Source organism: Xenopus laevis, chromosome 3L (assembly GCF_017654675.1).
Source record: "Xenopus laevis strain J_2021 chromosome 3L, Xenopus_laevis_v10.1, whole genome shotgun sequence".
Lineage (NCBI taxonomy): Eukaryota > Metazoa > Chordata > Amphibia > Anura > Pipidae > Xenopus > Xenopus laevis.
The window spans coordinates 41,303,422-41,317,581 of NC_054375.1; the positions used below are offsets into that span (position 1 = coordinate 41,303,422).

General features: G+C 35.5%; 1 protein-coding gene across 5 annotated transcripts in view; it reads right to left on the reverse strand.

Annotated features, from left to right (window-relative positions):
- The window catches only part of LOC108710917 (teneurin-2), a 1,136,107-nt gene that overhangs the window by 250,905 nt on the left and 871,042 nt on the right, over window positions 1–14,160 (reverse strand). For all 5 annotated transcript variants that reach the window (XM_041586173.1, XM_041586172.1, XM_041586171.1 and 2 more), the window contains one exon: window positions 12,346–12,459. In XM_041586173.1, coding sequence (XP_041442107.1) covers window positions 12,346–12,459 — 114 coding nt within the window. The remainder of the gene's footprint in view (window positions 1–12,345; window positions 12,460–14,160) is intronic.

Sequence of the window (14,160 nt, forward strand, 5' to 3'; positions counted from 1 at the left end):
AAATGTTTTTCATTAAAACATCCATACCTGTTATAAAGGTGTTTAAATATCTAAACTGTCAATCAAATATTACCTGCCCCGCCTCTATGCCCGTGGCATAGAGGAGGGGCAGTCAATTACTTTCACTTTCCATTCAGCACTTCCTACATGTCACTGCTCTCCTCACATTCCACCTTCCCTCCTCAGGCTCTATAATTGTGTAGGGCACTGCACATGGACATTAGGTCCCCCATTCTGGTGCATACACAAGATTTTGGGGTGATACACAATTTCTCTTAATAACCGTTTCCACAAAATGGCTGCTGCCTGCTTGCTGTGATTGTATAATTCCAAGACAAAATTTTAAATAATAAATACAGTGTTATTAAAGTTTATTTTGCTCAACTAACATGATAGAAAAGAATTTGAAATTATTTCTTAGGGTGACGGGTCCCCTTTAACGGGGAACTCCACAAAAACATAACTTACGCTTTTTGAAAAGTAAACATAATTTCAAGCAACTTTGCAATATACATCAATTGAAAAATATGCAGACTTTTCATGATTTTAAATGGTTTGGAACAGTTTCCTAAGCCTAGCCCCCTGCTCTACTGCTGATCTGTCTGACTACTTTGCTGAGCTGACTGACTACTGTTACTTTGTATCAACAGCCATCTGTCCTCAGCCTGCATCCTCCAAACCCCACAATTCCCTGCACATGTGATTTTAATAAGGAACAGAACATTACAGTGCAATGCATTGTGGGTTATGTAGTTCCTGCATGATGTCTGTGAGCTGTGGAGAAGTTGTTACAATTTGTAACATCAGTGTTTAGTCCCTCCTTCCCTGCCAGGATTTCAAATGATGCAGAAAGAGAAGAACTGTTAAACAGCTGGATTTCAGGATAGAAAATGGCATTTATTCATACTTTTTAAAGAAACAGGTAACTGTGATGGGTATATTAGGGGTTTCTGTGTTATGTGGGCCTCTTTATCAAATTTTGGTTTGGAGCCAAAGTAAGTTGCATGAATCCCTATTGGAGGCAAACAATCCTATTGGGCTTATTTTAATGTTTAAATGTTTTTAGCAGACATAAGTTATGGAGATCCAAATTACAGAAAGATCCTTTATTTGGAAAACCCCAAGCATTCAAGGTAATAGAATAATACTTGTATTATTAAAAATATTATATCTTCTACCAAAGTTCCCTTTTTATCATAGTCTGGTCACTTTACTCCATGTGTAGGCACATCAGTAACTCCCTCAGGATATTGATTTAACAGTTTATTGTGACTTTTCGGCTCCTTAATTCGAGCCGTCATCAAGAACTTCCTGATGCCGGCTCGAATTTAGGAGCCGAAACATCGCAATAAACGTAATGTCTTTTTTCACTAAAGTCCTGTGAGTTTATATATTTATATAGGCAAATAGAGTTAGTTTATCCTGCATATATAGAAATCAAAAACTGGTATTTTTATTGACCCTTTCTTTAGTAAATCTTCGCCCTGAGTGCAGATGACTAGACAGATGGCAGGTAAGATTGTGTGCCGCCTAATATCTTGATTTTGACCTTCAACAGTAATAAATGTGATTTTAATTCAGCTTTGCTAATTGCTGAGTGTTTTAAAGAACTACTGGGAAATGTGGAGTAACTTGGGCAGAACTGAACTTTTGACCATTAGTTATTAACAAAGAGAATGCTGGATTTAGGCTGCTTTTTGCTAACTGTTATATCTAAACAACAGCTTAGAGGCTGCCTTGTGCCAGGGTCATAAGATTGATTTTAGTTTGATTCTAGAGCGTGGGTTTTCTCTGGTTAGCTCCCACTCTCCAGGCATACAGGGGAGTTAATTGGCTCCCGATCAAATATACCATTGTATGTCAATTTTGTGTCAAAATGCCACATTTTTAGCACATTGCATTTGCTGAGCCTGCTTAATTGGAACAATATATATTTGTAAGACCTCAAAGAACTATTTGGGCTATCTGTACAGACTATAATTATATTCCACATAGGAATAAGTAAATATTTTTACAGCAAGTCATCTTTTTTTTTTTTTTTTGATACAGTAAGATTTGTCCTCATGGATATAAAAAAAATTAGATGTGAGTGCTTAGTAATGGAAAAACATATCCCTTTAAAGAAACAGTATAAACCTAAAAACAACTTACCTAAAAATGACCACAATATTTACAACTTAAAATTAAAGTGTGCCTTTTACTTTAATTAAAAAGAAATATGTATTTTCCTATTTTTTGCCATAATAATGCACTAATTTGTAAGTCACTAAACTTACCCCTCGCACAGTTCCTTTATAAAGTGAGCTCCCTCTCTACCTATAAACAAACTAACCCTTCCCTACTCAGAAACCTTTGAGCAGCTCATTGTCATGGGGCTTCTCGGTGGACTGGTTATTCAATTTAACTGCTTATTTGAAGTTCTTTGGGATCAGGAAGTGACAGGAAGTGCTAAAGTGAAATCGGTATTATATTCTTGTTTAGTGCTGGTGTTTAGCACCAAAAGGATTTAACATGGAGAAAAATGACCCATACCTCAGTATGGACAAGGACACGCTTGCCAAGTAATTCTACAAGAGGATACACCATTTCAGGTCCAAACCAGGATTAAAGAGTTGCTAGGGATTGCAGCAGTCATTTTCCAGTGTTACTAACTGAGCCCCAGTGTGCAGTAAAGTGTCATGTTCACATGAGCTTGATGTCTGGTATAACCTATACTGGAAATTACAGCATTTCAGCAAAACGATATATGAAAAGACCTTGAAGTAGTCTCCAAAGTATGTGAACGTGACATTGATGCTTATTATTAAAACCAATTGGATATGTAAAAACATTTTAATGCCTTTAATGACTATGAATTTTATAGTGCGGCAGGTTTGCTATATATATATATAATACACAAAAGCCATGAATAGCTTGTAAATTATATCCTTATAAACGGTGAGTTCTGATGTCATCAGTTATAAATGGTGAGTTCTGATGTCATTTCTGTCACATGACCCACTGAAATTTGTGTATTATAATAAATAAAGTACCCCCAGTTGCAAAATATAAGGATATTAGAAGTTACCTCGGCGTTCCATGACCTGTATAAAAACACTCGGCCTTCGGCCTCGTGTTTTTATATGGTCATGAAACTCCTCAGTAACTTATAATATCCTTATATTTTACAATAGGGGGTACTTTATTCACTATATATATATTATATAAAGAGTACGGCCCAGCAGTACCGCTCTGATCTCTGATGTGATTAAAAAATTATTGATTTTAGGAATTCTCCAGCTCTGAACAGGTGTTGCATTATTGTCTAATTCATTTGGCTCTCCAAAAGAAATCGAGGGTGGCCATAAAATTCTCACAGTAATTCCGTGCACTTTGGGGATACCATCTGACGCACCTGGTATACGTGTAGTATAACAAAAATCTGCCCTTCTCAGATGAGACCAACTGCCGTCTATCTGTATGTAATGAACGGATCTCTGAGAATACAGCACCATATACACATAAAACAAAATGCAATCAACTGATGTGATGTTAAAGCTAATTTCCTCTGCAAAAACAGCTCTTTAGACACCAACTTGACTAGACACCAGCATATTGGGGTACCTTTTTTAAAGATACATTAGGGGGCAGATTTAATAAGGGTTGAATTTCGAAGTTAAAAAAACATCGAAATTCGACCCTCGAATTGAAATCCTTCGTTTTCGAATATCGAAGTCGAAGGATTTTTCACAGAATTTAGTGTTTGAACGATCGAAGGAAAATCGTTTCGAACGATTCTAACGATTTTAGCGTGCGATCGAAGGGTTTTCCCTCGATGTACAAAGACTTAGAAAATGGTTGTAGAAGGTCCCCATAGGCTAACATAGTACTTCGGCAGGTTTAATTTGGTGAAGTATTGAAGTCAGAGTTTTTTTTTTAAAGAGACAGTACTTCGATTATCAAATGGTCGAATATTCGAATGATTTTTACTTTGAGTCGAAGTAAATTCGAAATCGTAGTATCCTATTCGATGGTCGAAGTATTCATAAAATACCTCGAAATTCTAACTTTTTTAACTTCGAAAATTCACTCGAACTTTAGTAAATCTGCCCCTAGGACTCATTTTGCCCTTCACTATTTACAAACATAGGACCTCCTTTGCACAATTAACCAATAAGCAATGGGTTTTAATAGAACCGCTACAAGTCACACTATAAGCTGCCAATTGCACTTATGCAGTTTAGCATCCATTCTAAATACACACCTAATATATTAACTGCTGGAGTTCTTTAGGAGGACAAAACTATGTAGGAAAGTGCCTAGTTGTGAATACATTTATTTAGATACTATTGCACTCAATGTAGACCAGAGTAGGGATAGCTTAAATATATGTATTTCAAGGATATCACTTTTTACGAGTTAAGTCACTTTAGTAATGAAAGTAATTGAAGGCACAATGTCTTTTTTCACTAGCAGCTACACTATCGTTGCTGCTAGTGAAATAAAAAGCATACAGTACCATTGTGATCAATGTGACAAGTGCAATGTTGTAGGATGCAGGCCATGCCTCTCCTTAATGCCTACCAATAACAGTACCCCAAAAAACATTGAAGCAATTATAATTAAATTTTCATAAATTAATTTGGGGTCATCACAAACAAACTTTTTAGGGCTGTTCTCACAACCTCCCGTAGCAATAGTGGATTAGGGGGAATCGGGGTGCCTCTACTTTGACACAGCTTCTGGTTTGGTGCATTTGGAACCCTAATGACTAATGAATATCATTTAATTTTCTTAATTTGGAACTCCTTCAATGTTGCAAAACTTGCTATAATTTGCTTTCTCCCACTAAACACACCCTTTAAACACTGCCCTGGTGTTCAAATTCTGGTCAAACTCCTAAGTTAGCTCCTAGTCTCGTCCCAAAATGGTGATCTTACATTTCTGCTAGACAAACCCCTTTTCTAAAATAGATATGGTCAGGCACTAGTTAATAAAGTCCTCACAGCTACAAGATTTAATATAGTGGTCTACTGGATCACTCCAGAACTCCCCCAATCTTGCTTAAATAATGAAATGAGTGGCAATAAAATCTTTGAGGCAGGAATAGTAAAGATTCTGAAATTACTAATTAATAAGCGTCTTGTCACCATAGAAACATTCCAACTTGTCTACACATCACATCCTCCTCAACCAAACCAAGATAACTACATTCTCAATAAATCTTCCCTAAACACATGTTACAGTGTCTTGCAACATGTTTTTTTATTCTTTTCCGGACACATTTACAGGGGCACATCATCTAGTCACATTAGTAGGCAGAACAAAAACAAACAACATTTGACATTAGACATTAGCTCTCTGGTGTAGCCTTTTGAGTGGCAGACCATAACTGGTTGAGGGGGAACATCATTTTATTAACGGAGCCAATTTTTTTTTCACTTATGTTTTATTGTTTTTTTTTTCTTAATTAAAAATGTTTATCTCACCAAAATTAAAGATTATTCATTTGACAACATTTACCTAAATTAAATCACTGTGCATCTAGATAGCACAAATCAATGGCTATTGATTGCTTGTCAGCCATACCAGAAAGCCAGTTGGGACATATTGACAATTAGGTAATTAAATACTGCCCTTCCCCCTTTATACTGCTTTATTAATTAATCTGGTTCTACAATGTTGTAATCAAGACAGATCACATATTTAAGAGAAGTAATGTACTTAAACAACTACTAGAAAAAAAGTTTTCAGGCATAGATTATAACATGCTTTCCACTTTTCCGCATTAATCGAATAGGAAGGCTCCTGAAAAATATCATGGAGAGCTATACTGAGATGGCTGTAGCTACACATCAGGTATATTGTATTTGACACCCAGATATACAGTATAGGAAGATGTAAGTGAGTAATAAACAGAATGTGGGACTAAAGAGGATTTGGCACAGGTTGGCTTAATGCAGGGGTGGTTACAAAAGATTTGGATTATGTAATAAAAGCTGCAACTTTGCTAATATCACCAAGCAGCAGAATTTACTGGTCAACTGTTAAAACACAAACATTTTATTGTTTGTTATGGGTTACTGCAGACAAATGTCTGCCTTTTATTACATATAGGGGATTGTGTTTTTTTTAATTCTTGAATTCTTCTTTGCTTTGTTCCATGATGGTTTTATGAGTTCCAATGACTTCCTGGAGTCAATCAATCAATGTTGCATTCCTAAATGCTGTCCCCAGCACATATATTCAGACCGAGAAGTGTCAATACACTTGAAAATATGTATTATATGTATGTGGTCTTTTTATGATTATATAAATAACTATAGAGGTTGAGATTACTATAGCCCTGGATAGTGTGTTCGTCCATAAAATCATCCAACAACTCACTGCCTTCTCCATAAAGAACCATTTGACTTGCTTCAAGTGGAAATTCTGTACATCAAGTCTAAAGGGATGGTCTCGTCCTTCCTCTTGTCTTCTGTTTTTTTCTAAAAAAGGATGCCCCGCTATCTGTTTATAATGCCCTCTAAGGTAAAGAGTAAACATGTCCCCTTGCAATTGCCTTTTCTACAAAGAAAACAACCCAAACCTTGAAAATCTTTACTCCTTTCCTTACTTCCATTCCTTGTATCCTTATAGACACTGCCTAAAGTTACACAGTTTGTTATCCACAAACATCCCAAGATGCTTCTCAATAAGGAGCCCCCAACACATATATTTATTTTTGCACGAGTGCATAACCTTGCATTTATCAACACCGCATCTCATTTGCCCTTCATGTTGTCAAAAAATGTTTGCATCTTATTCCTTCAACCCTTATTTCAACGTTGCAATCTCATTTTCAACTTTTCTTTTGGCAAAAACTTGATAAAAATAAATGAAGGTTATTTGACACAAAAAAAAAATGGGGAAGGAAATGAAATTTTGTGACATAGGAAGCCTGCCATGAAATTTTGTGACATAGGAAGCCCACCATGAAAGCAAGTTTTCTAGGAAACAGATGGAAACTCAGCCTTCATGTTAGGAATGGTTTTATGAAATCCAAATCTATTACTCAACACTTGCTGTCATTACAAAGCACTCTCAGTTTTGCTAAATTTCAGCAAATTGATATGAAGTGATGAGCAGTCAAGCAACAATACTAGAGGTCATCCAAAATTATAATTGCAAGAATGATGGGATATTATCTCAAAGACTTTGTATTTATTACCTACCTTTCTTTTGCATATTCCTCAGGCGAGTATCAGGCTGCATTATGAAGTAGTTCAGCCACAAAAATATATCTTACTACTTATCACTGCAACGAATACAGTTTTGCTAAGTGATATATATAACATTTGTTCTTAGCATAATGGCCAGTATAATGGCAAGGCAAGTGTCACTGGGCTGAAACAGCTCCTAACGTATTGCTCTTCTTGGCTAAACATAATGAAGTCATATATCTTAATTATGTGTGCATGAGTAGATTAGATACAGGTTAAAAAAATAAGCCATAGGATTTTGGATGTGATGAAAAGGACCATAGTTATGTTCTCAGCTGTACTGAGTATTAAACAGGTAAAATATATAAATATATATATATATATATATATATATATTATTATATATATATATATATATATATATATATATATATATATATATATATATATATATATATATATATATATATATATATATATATATATATATATATATATATATATATATATAAGATTTCCGCTAATTAATACATTGAGTTTTTGTCCCAAAATGTAACCTTTATATATTTGATTTCAAGTAAACCCAAATCTTAAAGAACGTGTTGCTTAATCTGCAAACTCTCTGATAACAACTGTGCCAAGTTCAGTTGTGAAATTGTCATATTTCTAAATATGAAATCACCTTTAATTTTCTTATAGGTATAAAGGCAAAATGAACGCCTGCCTTCATTACAGCCATCTCATCAGTGGCTTTCAACGACCCAATATGTTTATGTTAATTGCATGTCTAATGTAAGCTCTTTGGGACAGGGTGTCTTATTCTTCGTTTGGCTGATTTTGTCTGAGTTACTTAATTTTTGTTTCCTGTATAATAAATATAAGGCCAATTTTTGGCAGGCAGGTAGTTGAGAAGGTCTCATACAGGAACGGAGACAGTAGGTTTTAGTGGGCCTGTGCATGGCCACCTTAAATCCTTTCCAATGACCATAACATAAGCAGAAATACAATATAATTTTTGGAGGATGTAAACTAGTTATTTAGGTGTGAATGCTAGAGCGTTGAATTTTACACAGGCTTTGTTTATTTTAAACAAAATTGGAGTCAACTACCTCAATTTATCTGCACAGCTTAAATATCTGTAGCTTTGTGATTTGGAGACACAATCATTAGAACTAAAAAAAAATCTGAGTTTGGTGCCTGTGGCAGAACACAACTACTCCCAAAAGTATTTAGTCCACATTAAAGCTCACTCCCTGAACCGAACATTTCATGCCTTTGAGGGCTATAATCCCAAATACATCAATCCAAATATAACAAGTCCCTTTCTGCCTCTGACAGTAGCGAACTATATTTCACTCGTAGCCTACTGGTCAGTATGTTTTTTAGCCAGGAAAGTGTTTTATAAAACAGATGAAAATTGAGGATTGTTGTAACACAAATAATTAGCCGGTTTACTAGGGTGCTTTGAAACAATTTTTGGTGAAATTTCCCAGAGTGATTGCTCTTTTTCTTATTACTTAAAATGTGCAACAGTTAAAAACAATCCTGGTGACAGCCTTTACTGCAATGAATTCTGCACACCTGGGACATGGCAAATAACTGGCCTGGGATTTTTTCACATGAGACAAAACATGTCACAAGAATTAAGCAGATACTTTGTCTGGGCAGATGTTTTTCATTGATTAAATCTAGCTTTAATACAACATATTGATGATTAAAGTACACTGGACAACCCATTAAAATGATTGGCACAAGCTGAGCAAGTGTGCCATGAAGCTCTACAGAGCTAACAGTATTTGAGTGATGGGTCCATCTGTCCTGTCACAATATCATTTATTACTTGCCCTCCAACCACTTGCCTTCCTTTTAATTGTACACTGCTCAAGTTTGCAGAAAACTCACTTCAATACACTTACTCGTTTCAGAACGGCTTAATCATATTCTGTGGGACTTGGAATTTCTATTTGAAGCCACCCGCTTAATAGATATAGAGCTACGTACTGATGCTTATCTTGGATGGAGTCTCTGAAGACTACAATGAAAACTGAGCAGTGAGACTACCACTTTTTGTACTTCAGTGTAAAGATATATAAGCTAATTAAAGAGGTTGCTACTATTATCCAAATATAACACTTTTTTCACATTTTCCACCCAATGGCCTGATTATTTTATAAGTCCTGTAGCTGGAATTTTGAACTCAAATATTTTTTTATATTTTAGCATAAAAGGTGGTTTCTATCAAAACTACTACAGCTTGGAGTGGATTTGGCACTTTTTAAAAAAAAGCAAATCCACAGCACTTGACAAATATGTAGGATAAAGCAATGCTTTTAACAGCCATGAGAGGTGCACTATCAAGGCACCTGTATATAAAAAGTATAACTTGCTCACGGGTTAAGGGGTATTGATAGGGAGTGTGGGAGTGTGGGAGTGTGAAAATGCATGAAACAGTACATTAGTACAGTCAACTAAGGTTGAGAATCCTTTAGAAGATGCAAGTGCAAGACATAAAGAAATTGTAACTAAGCAAAAGCATCAGACACTTCATCCAACATGTGTCTGAAAGTAATCAGAACAGAAGCACTTTTGTTGGAGGCCTGAAGGAAGGTTAAATGCTTGAGCGTGTCAGTCTTGTCCTTGAACGCCATGAGTGAGGCATTTGGTGTAGGTGGGAGGGCAGAGACAAGGACAGAGCTGTATAATGTACTGAATTATGTGCATGTTCTTTGTGTTAAACTTAATAAAATACATTTGTGGAGTGAAAACACAGAGTCACCCAGTCAACAATTCTACCTCTTAAGTAATATATAATAATGGCTATTAGATATGCTATTGGCTGAAACAAAGAAGTATTAGTACTTATCCATTATTAGTTATACTGAACATATGTATAATGTATATTTATCAGGGATGCACCGAATCCAGGATTCGGCCTTTTCAGCAGGATATGGATCCTTCTGCCCGGCCGAACCTAATGCGAATCCTAATTTGCATATGCAAATTAGGGGCAGGGAGTGAAATTGTGTGACTTTCTAACCACAAAACAAGGAAGTAAAAAATGTTTTCCCCTTCCCACCCCTAATTTGCATATGCAAATTAGGATGCAGGTTTGGTATTTGGCAGAATCTTTCGCAAAGGATTCGGGGGTTTGGCCAAATACAAAAAAGTGGATCCGGTGCATCCCTAATATTTATCAGAAATAAGTCTTTTTCACTGTTTATATGACCTTAAACATTTAAAGAGCTGTGTTCAAACTATGCCCTTTCAGGATCTAAAATATAACTTATAGCCATTGTTTGCTAGGTGACAGGTAAGATAATGCTACATAGCAGGCACCCCTAGGCCAGCTGCCATTCATCGCCCTGTCCCCTCCCCTTTCTTTGTGCACATGCACAACTTTTCCTTATCAGGTTGAGAGTACTGGGGATTGGTGCAGATGAAATTCTAAAAACTATTGTATCTCCTGCGAATATTGGTGTGGAATGCAACAACACTATTGACTACTTTGTTGTTGGTTATGATAATATTTGAGCTGCTGGGAACCCATCAGGATTCCCTAGACTGAACTGTAATAAATCTGTAATAAATTAATATTTTGTTTGCAAGTTACATTAAGATAAACTAGGACACATGATGGAGAATTTTGATCCTTCCATCATGCAAATTTTCAGTACCCCCAAGGATAATATGTAATGCCATGAATGAAACACCAGCACTGTATTACTGAGATTATGTGCACCTGCTTCCCAGGTGCTAGTGGGACATGGCGCTCGAGTGAGCAGTGAGCGTATTTGAAAAGTTCAGTAAAAAATATGGCATTAATATACACCAAACATTGACTTGGCACCCTACATAAAATTTTGCATTTTTTGTGAATGTATAGTGTAAAATTTTGGCAGAAAAAGTCATCTTCGCCGGAAAATCATTTTGCCAGAAATTCTGTGCCCGAATAAGTTCCATGTCAGTGAATTACAAAAAATGTGTATAAAAAAATAAATAAATAAATAAAAAAGGTGATCAAATACATCACCATCTGATATACATTGTGTATTAATCAAACTTAGCATACATTTTTTTTTTAAATAAAATTCTGGCAAAAACAAGACAGTGACTTCAAAATGTTGTGTAAAACACAGAATCAGAATTTTCTTGCTGCCTGATTTTTTTCCAAGTGACTGGAAAGTCTAACACGATATGATGAAAGATAATGAACTTATATACGGCAAATAAAATGCACATACAGGCATGGGAATCCATAATCCGGAAACCCATTATCCAGAAAGCTACTAATAACGGAAAGGCCGTCTATCATTGACTCCGTTTTATCAAAATAATTCAAATTCTTTTTAAAAATGATTTCCGTTTTCTCTGTAATAATACAGTAGCTTGTACTTGATCCAAACGAAGATATAATTAATCTTTATTGGAAGCAAAACCAGCCTATTGGGTTTATTTAGGGGCAAATTTATTAAATGTCGAATTGTAAATTCAAATTCGAATTTTCGAGTTGGATTTTTGGTCAAAACTCACAAATTCGAGTTGGGAATAATCCAAACTCAAATGGCAGAGGTCCAGTGACCCATTTGAAGATGTTGATAGCCTTCCTGAAATTCAAGTTTTTTACAGAGAAAAAACTTGATTCGAGTTTAGTCAAATTCCATTTGAATTTGATTCAAGTTGGTAATATTCATTCTAGTTTGAGATGTTTAAGTGTTTTCTTAAATAACCTCCCATTCGAGTTGTGATTATATAACTGAATTTATTACAGTAAAAAAATACACAAACTTGAAATTCGACCTTTGATACATTTTCCACTCAACTTTTACATTATTTTCTGGTAGACTTAAGGTTTCAAGAAGTTCCATTATCTGGAAAACCCCAGGTCCCAAGCATTCTGGATAACAGGTCCCATACCTGTATAATTAATATTTATTTTACACCGATTTTTACACTTTTTCTAGAATATGTACAGAATATTACACAGGATGATGAAATAGGCCCCCAGGTCTGAGGTAGTAGAAAATAATGTAGTTGTAAGGCTTCAGGTGTAAAATAAAATGTATAAAAACTACACACCCCTTTATAAATGCATCAATTCTCAATGTAATAGATTACTTACACTTACATTGGAATACATTCTAATACATACTAAAAGCAAGCTCACCTTTGCCTCCAGATGGCATCGTTGCAACATCCTCGGTTCCTGTCCTTATGCCATTGTTAAAGGTATGTCCGTCTGCTGGCTGAAGCTGCCAGTTCAGTCCAAGTAGGTGCATTACTGCAGGAAAAAAAGGGGATATAAACTGTAAAGAAATTGATATAAAATGCACAGCTGAAAAGCCTATTATAAGTAACTGGAATTGTTCTATGTCTGAGCCACGCCAAATTTATAGACAACAGACAATGCAGTCTTTAAATCATTCATGATAAAATGCCTGTGCTCAATTCATTGTATAAATGTAGGGAGTCCCAAGTAGGAATCAGCCTCTACTTCATATAACAAGGCAAAGTTGCTCTTGCAGAAAAAAAAAGAAAAAAAAAAGAAAAGGTCTTTAGTTTTCTCTAGAAGGCAAAAATACATTTATGGCAAGTGTTTTTGCCAAGTCTAAAGTGAAAATATGTTTAACTTTATCAGTTAATTAAGCCCGCTTTGTACCGTACGCTACTGTTCAGAAATCTCCTACATTCCATTCTAAAATACGTGCCGTTTTTAAGGCAACGGAAAAAAATTGCAGTCTCTCCAATAAAAGGGCTTTCAAGTCAAGCTGTAACATACCGGATTTTTTAAATACAAGGTAAACATAACATAATTAGAGGCAAATCATGTCTTGAAACATCTGCAATGTATTCTATTTTTGAGGAATACAGATTATTTTGTTCTGGAAAAGGAAAAAAAAAAGGTTAGATGTTATGACAGAGATTGAAGAACCGTGAATGCTACAGACTGCAATTACACCTATTTCATAAATCTCTCGTACACAATGACACTCTGAATGTATGATGCGGCTCGGAGTTTAACAGCTTGGTATGATGGCTGAGAATCCTTAGAATAATTGTCTTGTTAGGAAGTAGTTTCCATTGCGTGTTTGGTGCAAGTTCTTAGGCCCACAGCAGAACACCTAATTTCCTCTCCCAGGCTTTGCTACAAATCTAGGTCACGGCATACAATTGTAGGTGCACTGAGAAGGCCAGTGTTTTTCCAAACTTTCGCTTACAGTCGAGAATTAGAACTAACAGGCAACGCTTTATGAGAATTAAAGTTGCTGATTTCTTCATTAGTAAGGAAATTTAGCTAAGGAATCGCTATTACGTTAGAATTCACAGAGGATATTAAAATAAAATGGCATGTGCCTCCACTCACCTGGGTTATTTATGAGAAAGTAAAAGAACATATGTGAACGTAATCTGATAAGCACAGAATTTAAGTCCTTTGTCTCACCATATCCTCAGCAGGCCAGATATTTATCTCTGGGATAAAATACAATATTACGTGCATTATTTTCTTCACATTGATATTGTATTGGGATAAGTATTTCTTTATTCAATTGTAATTTAAAATGTTAAGTCCTAGGATAAGAGGCAGGCAAATTAAATTTGATTTCGTTCGTATTCGAACGAATTTAACCAATTCGATGGTCGAAGTACCCAAAAAATACTTCGAAATTCGAATTTTTTTCATTCGAATCCTTCACTCGAGCTTAGTGAATCGGCCCCCAAGTGTGAATATTTTGAGACAATCTGCAAATGGTTTTCATTTTTATTAGTTGTGGTATATCAGTTATTTAGCTTTATGTTTAGTGGCTCTCCAGTTTGCAAATTCAGCAATCTTGTTGCTGTGGTCCAAATTACCATAACAGCCATGCACTGACTTGAATAAGAGACTGGAATATGAATAAAAGAGGGCCTGAACAGACCCCCATATGAAAGCTGAAAAGAGTCAGAAGAAGACGGCAAATAAGTTAAAATTATAAAAAATAAA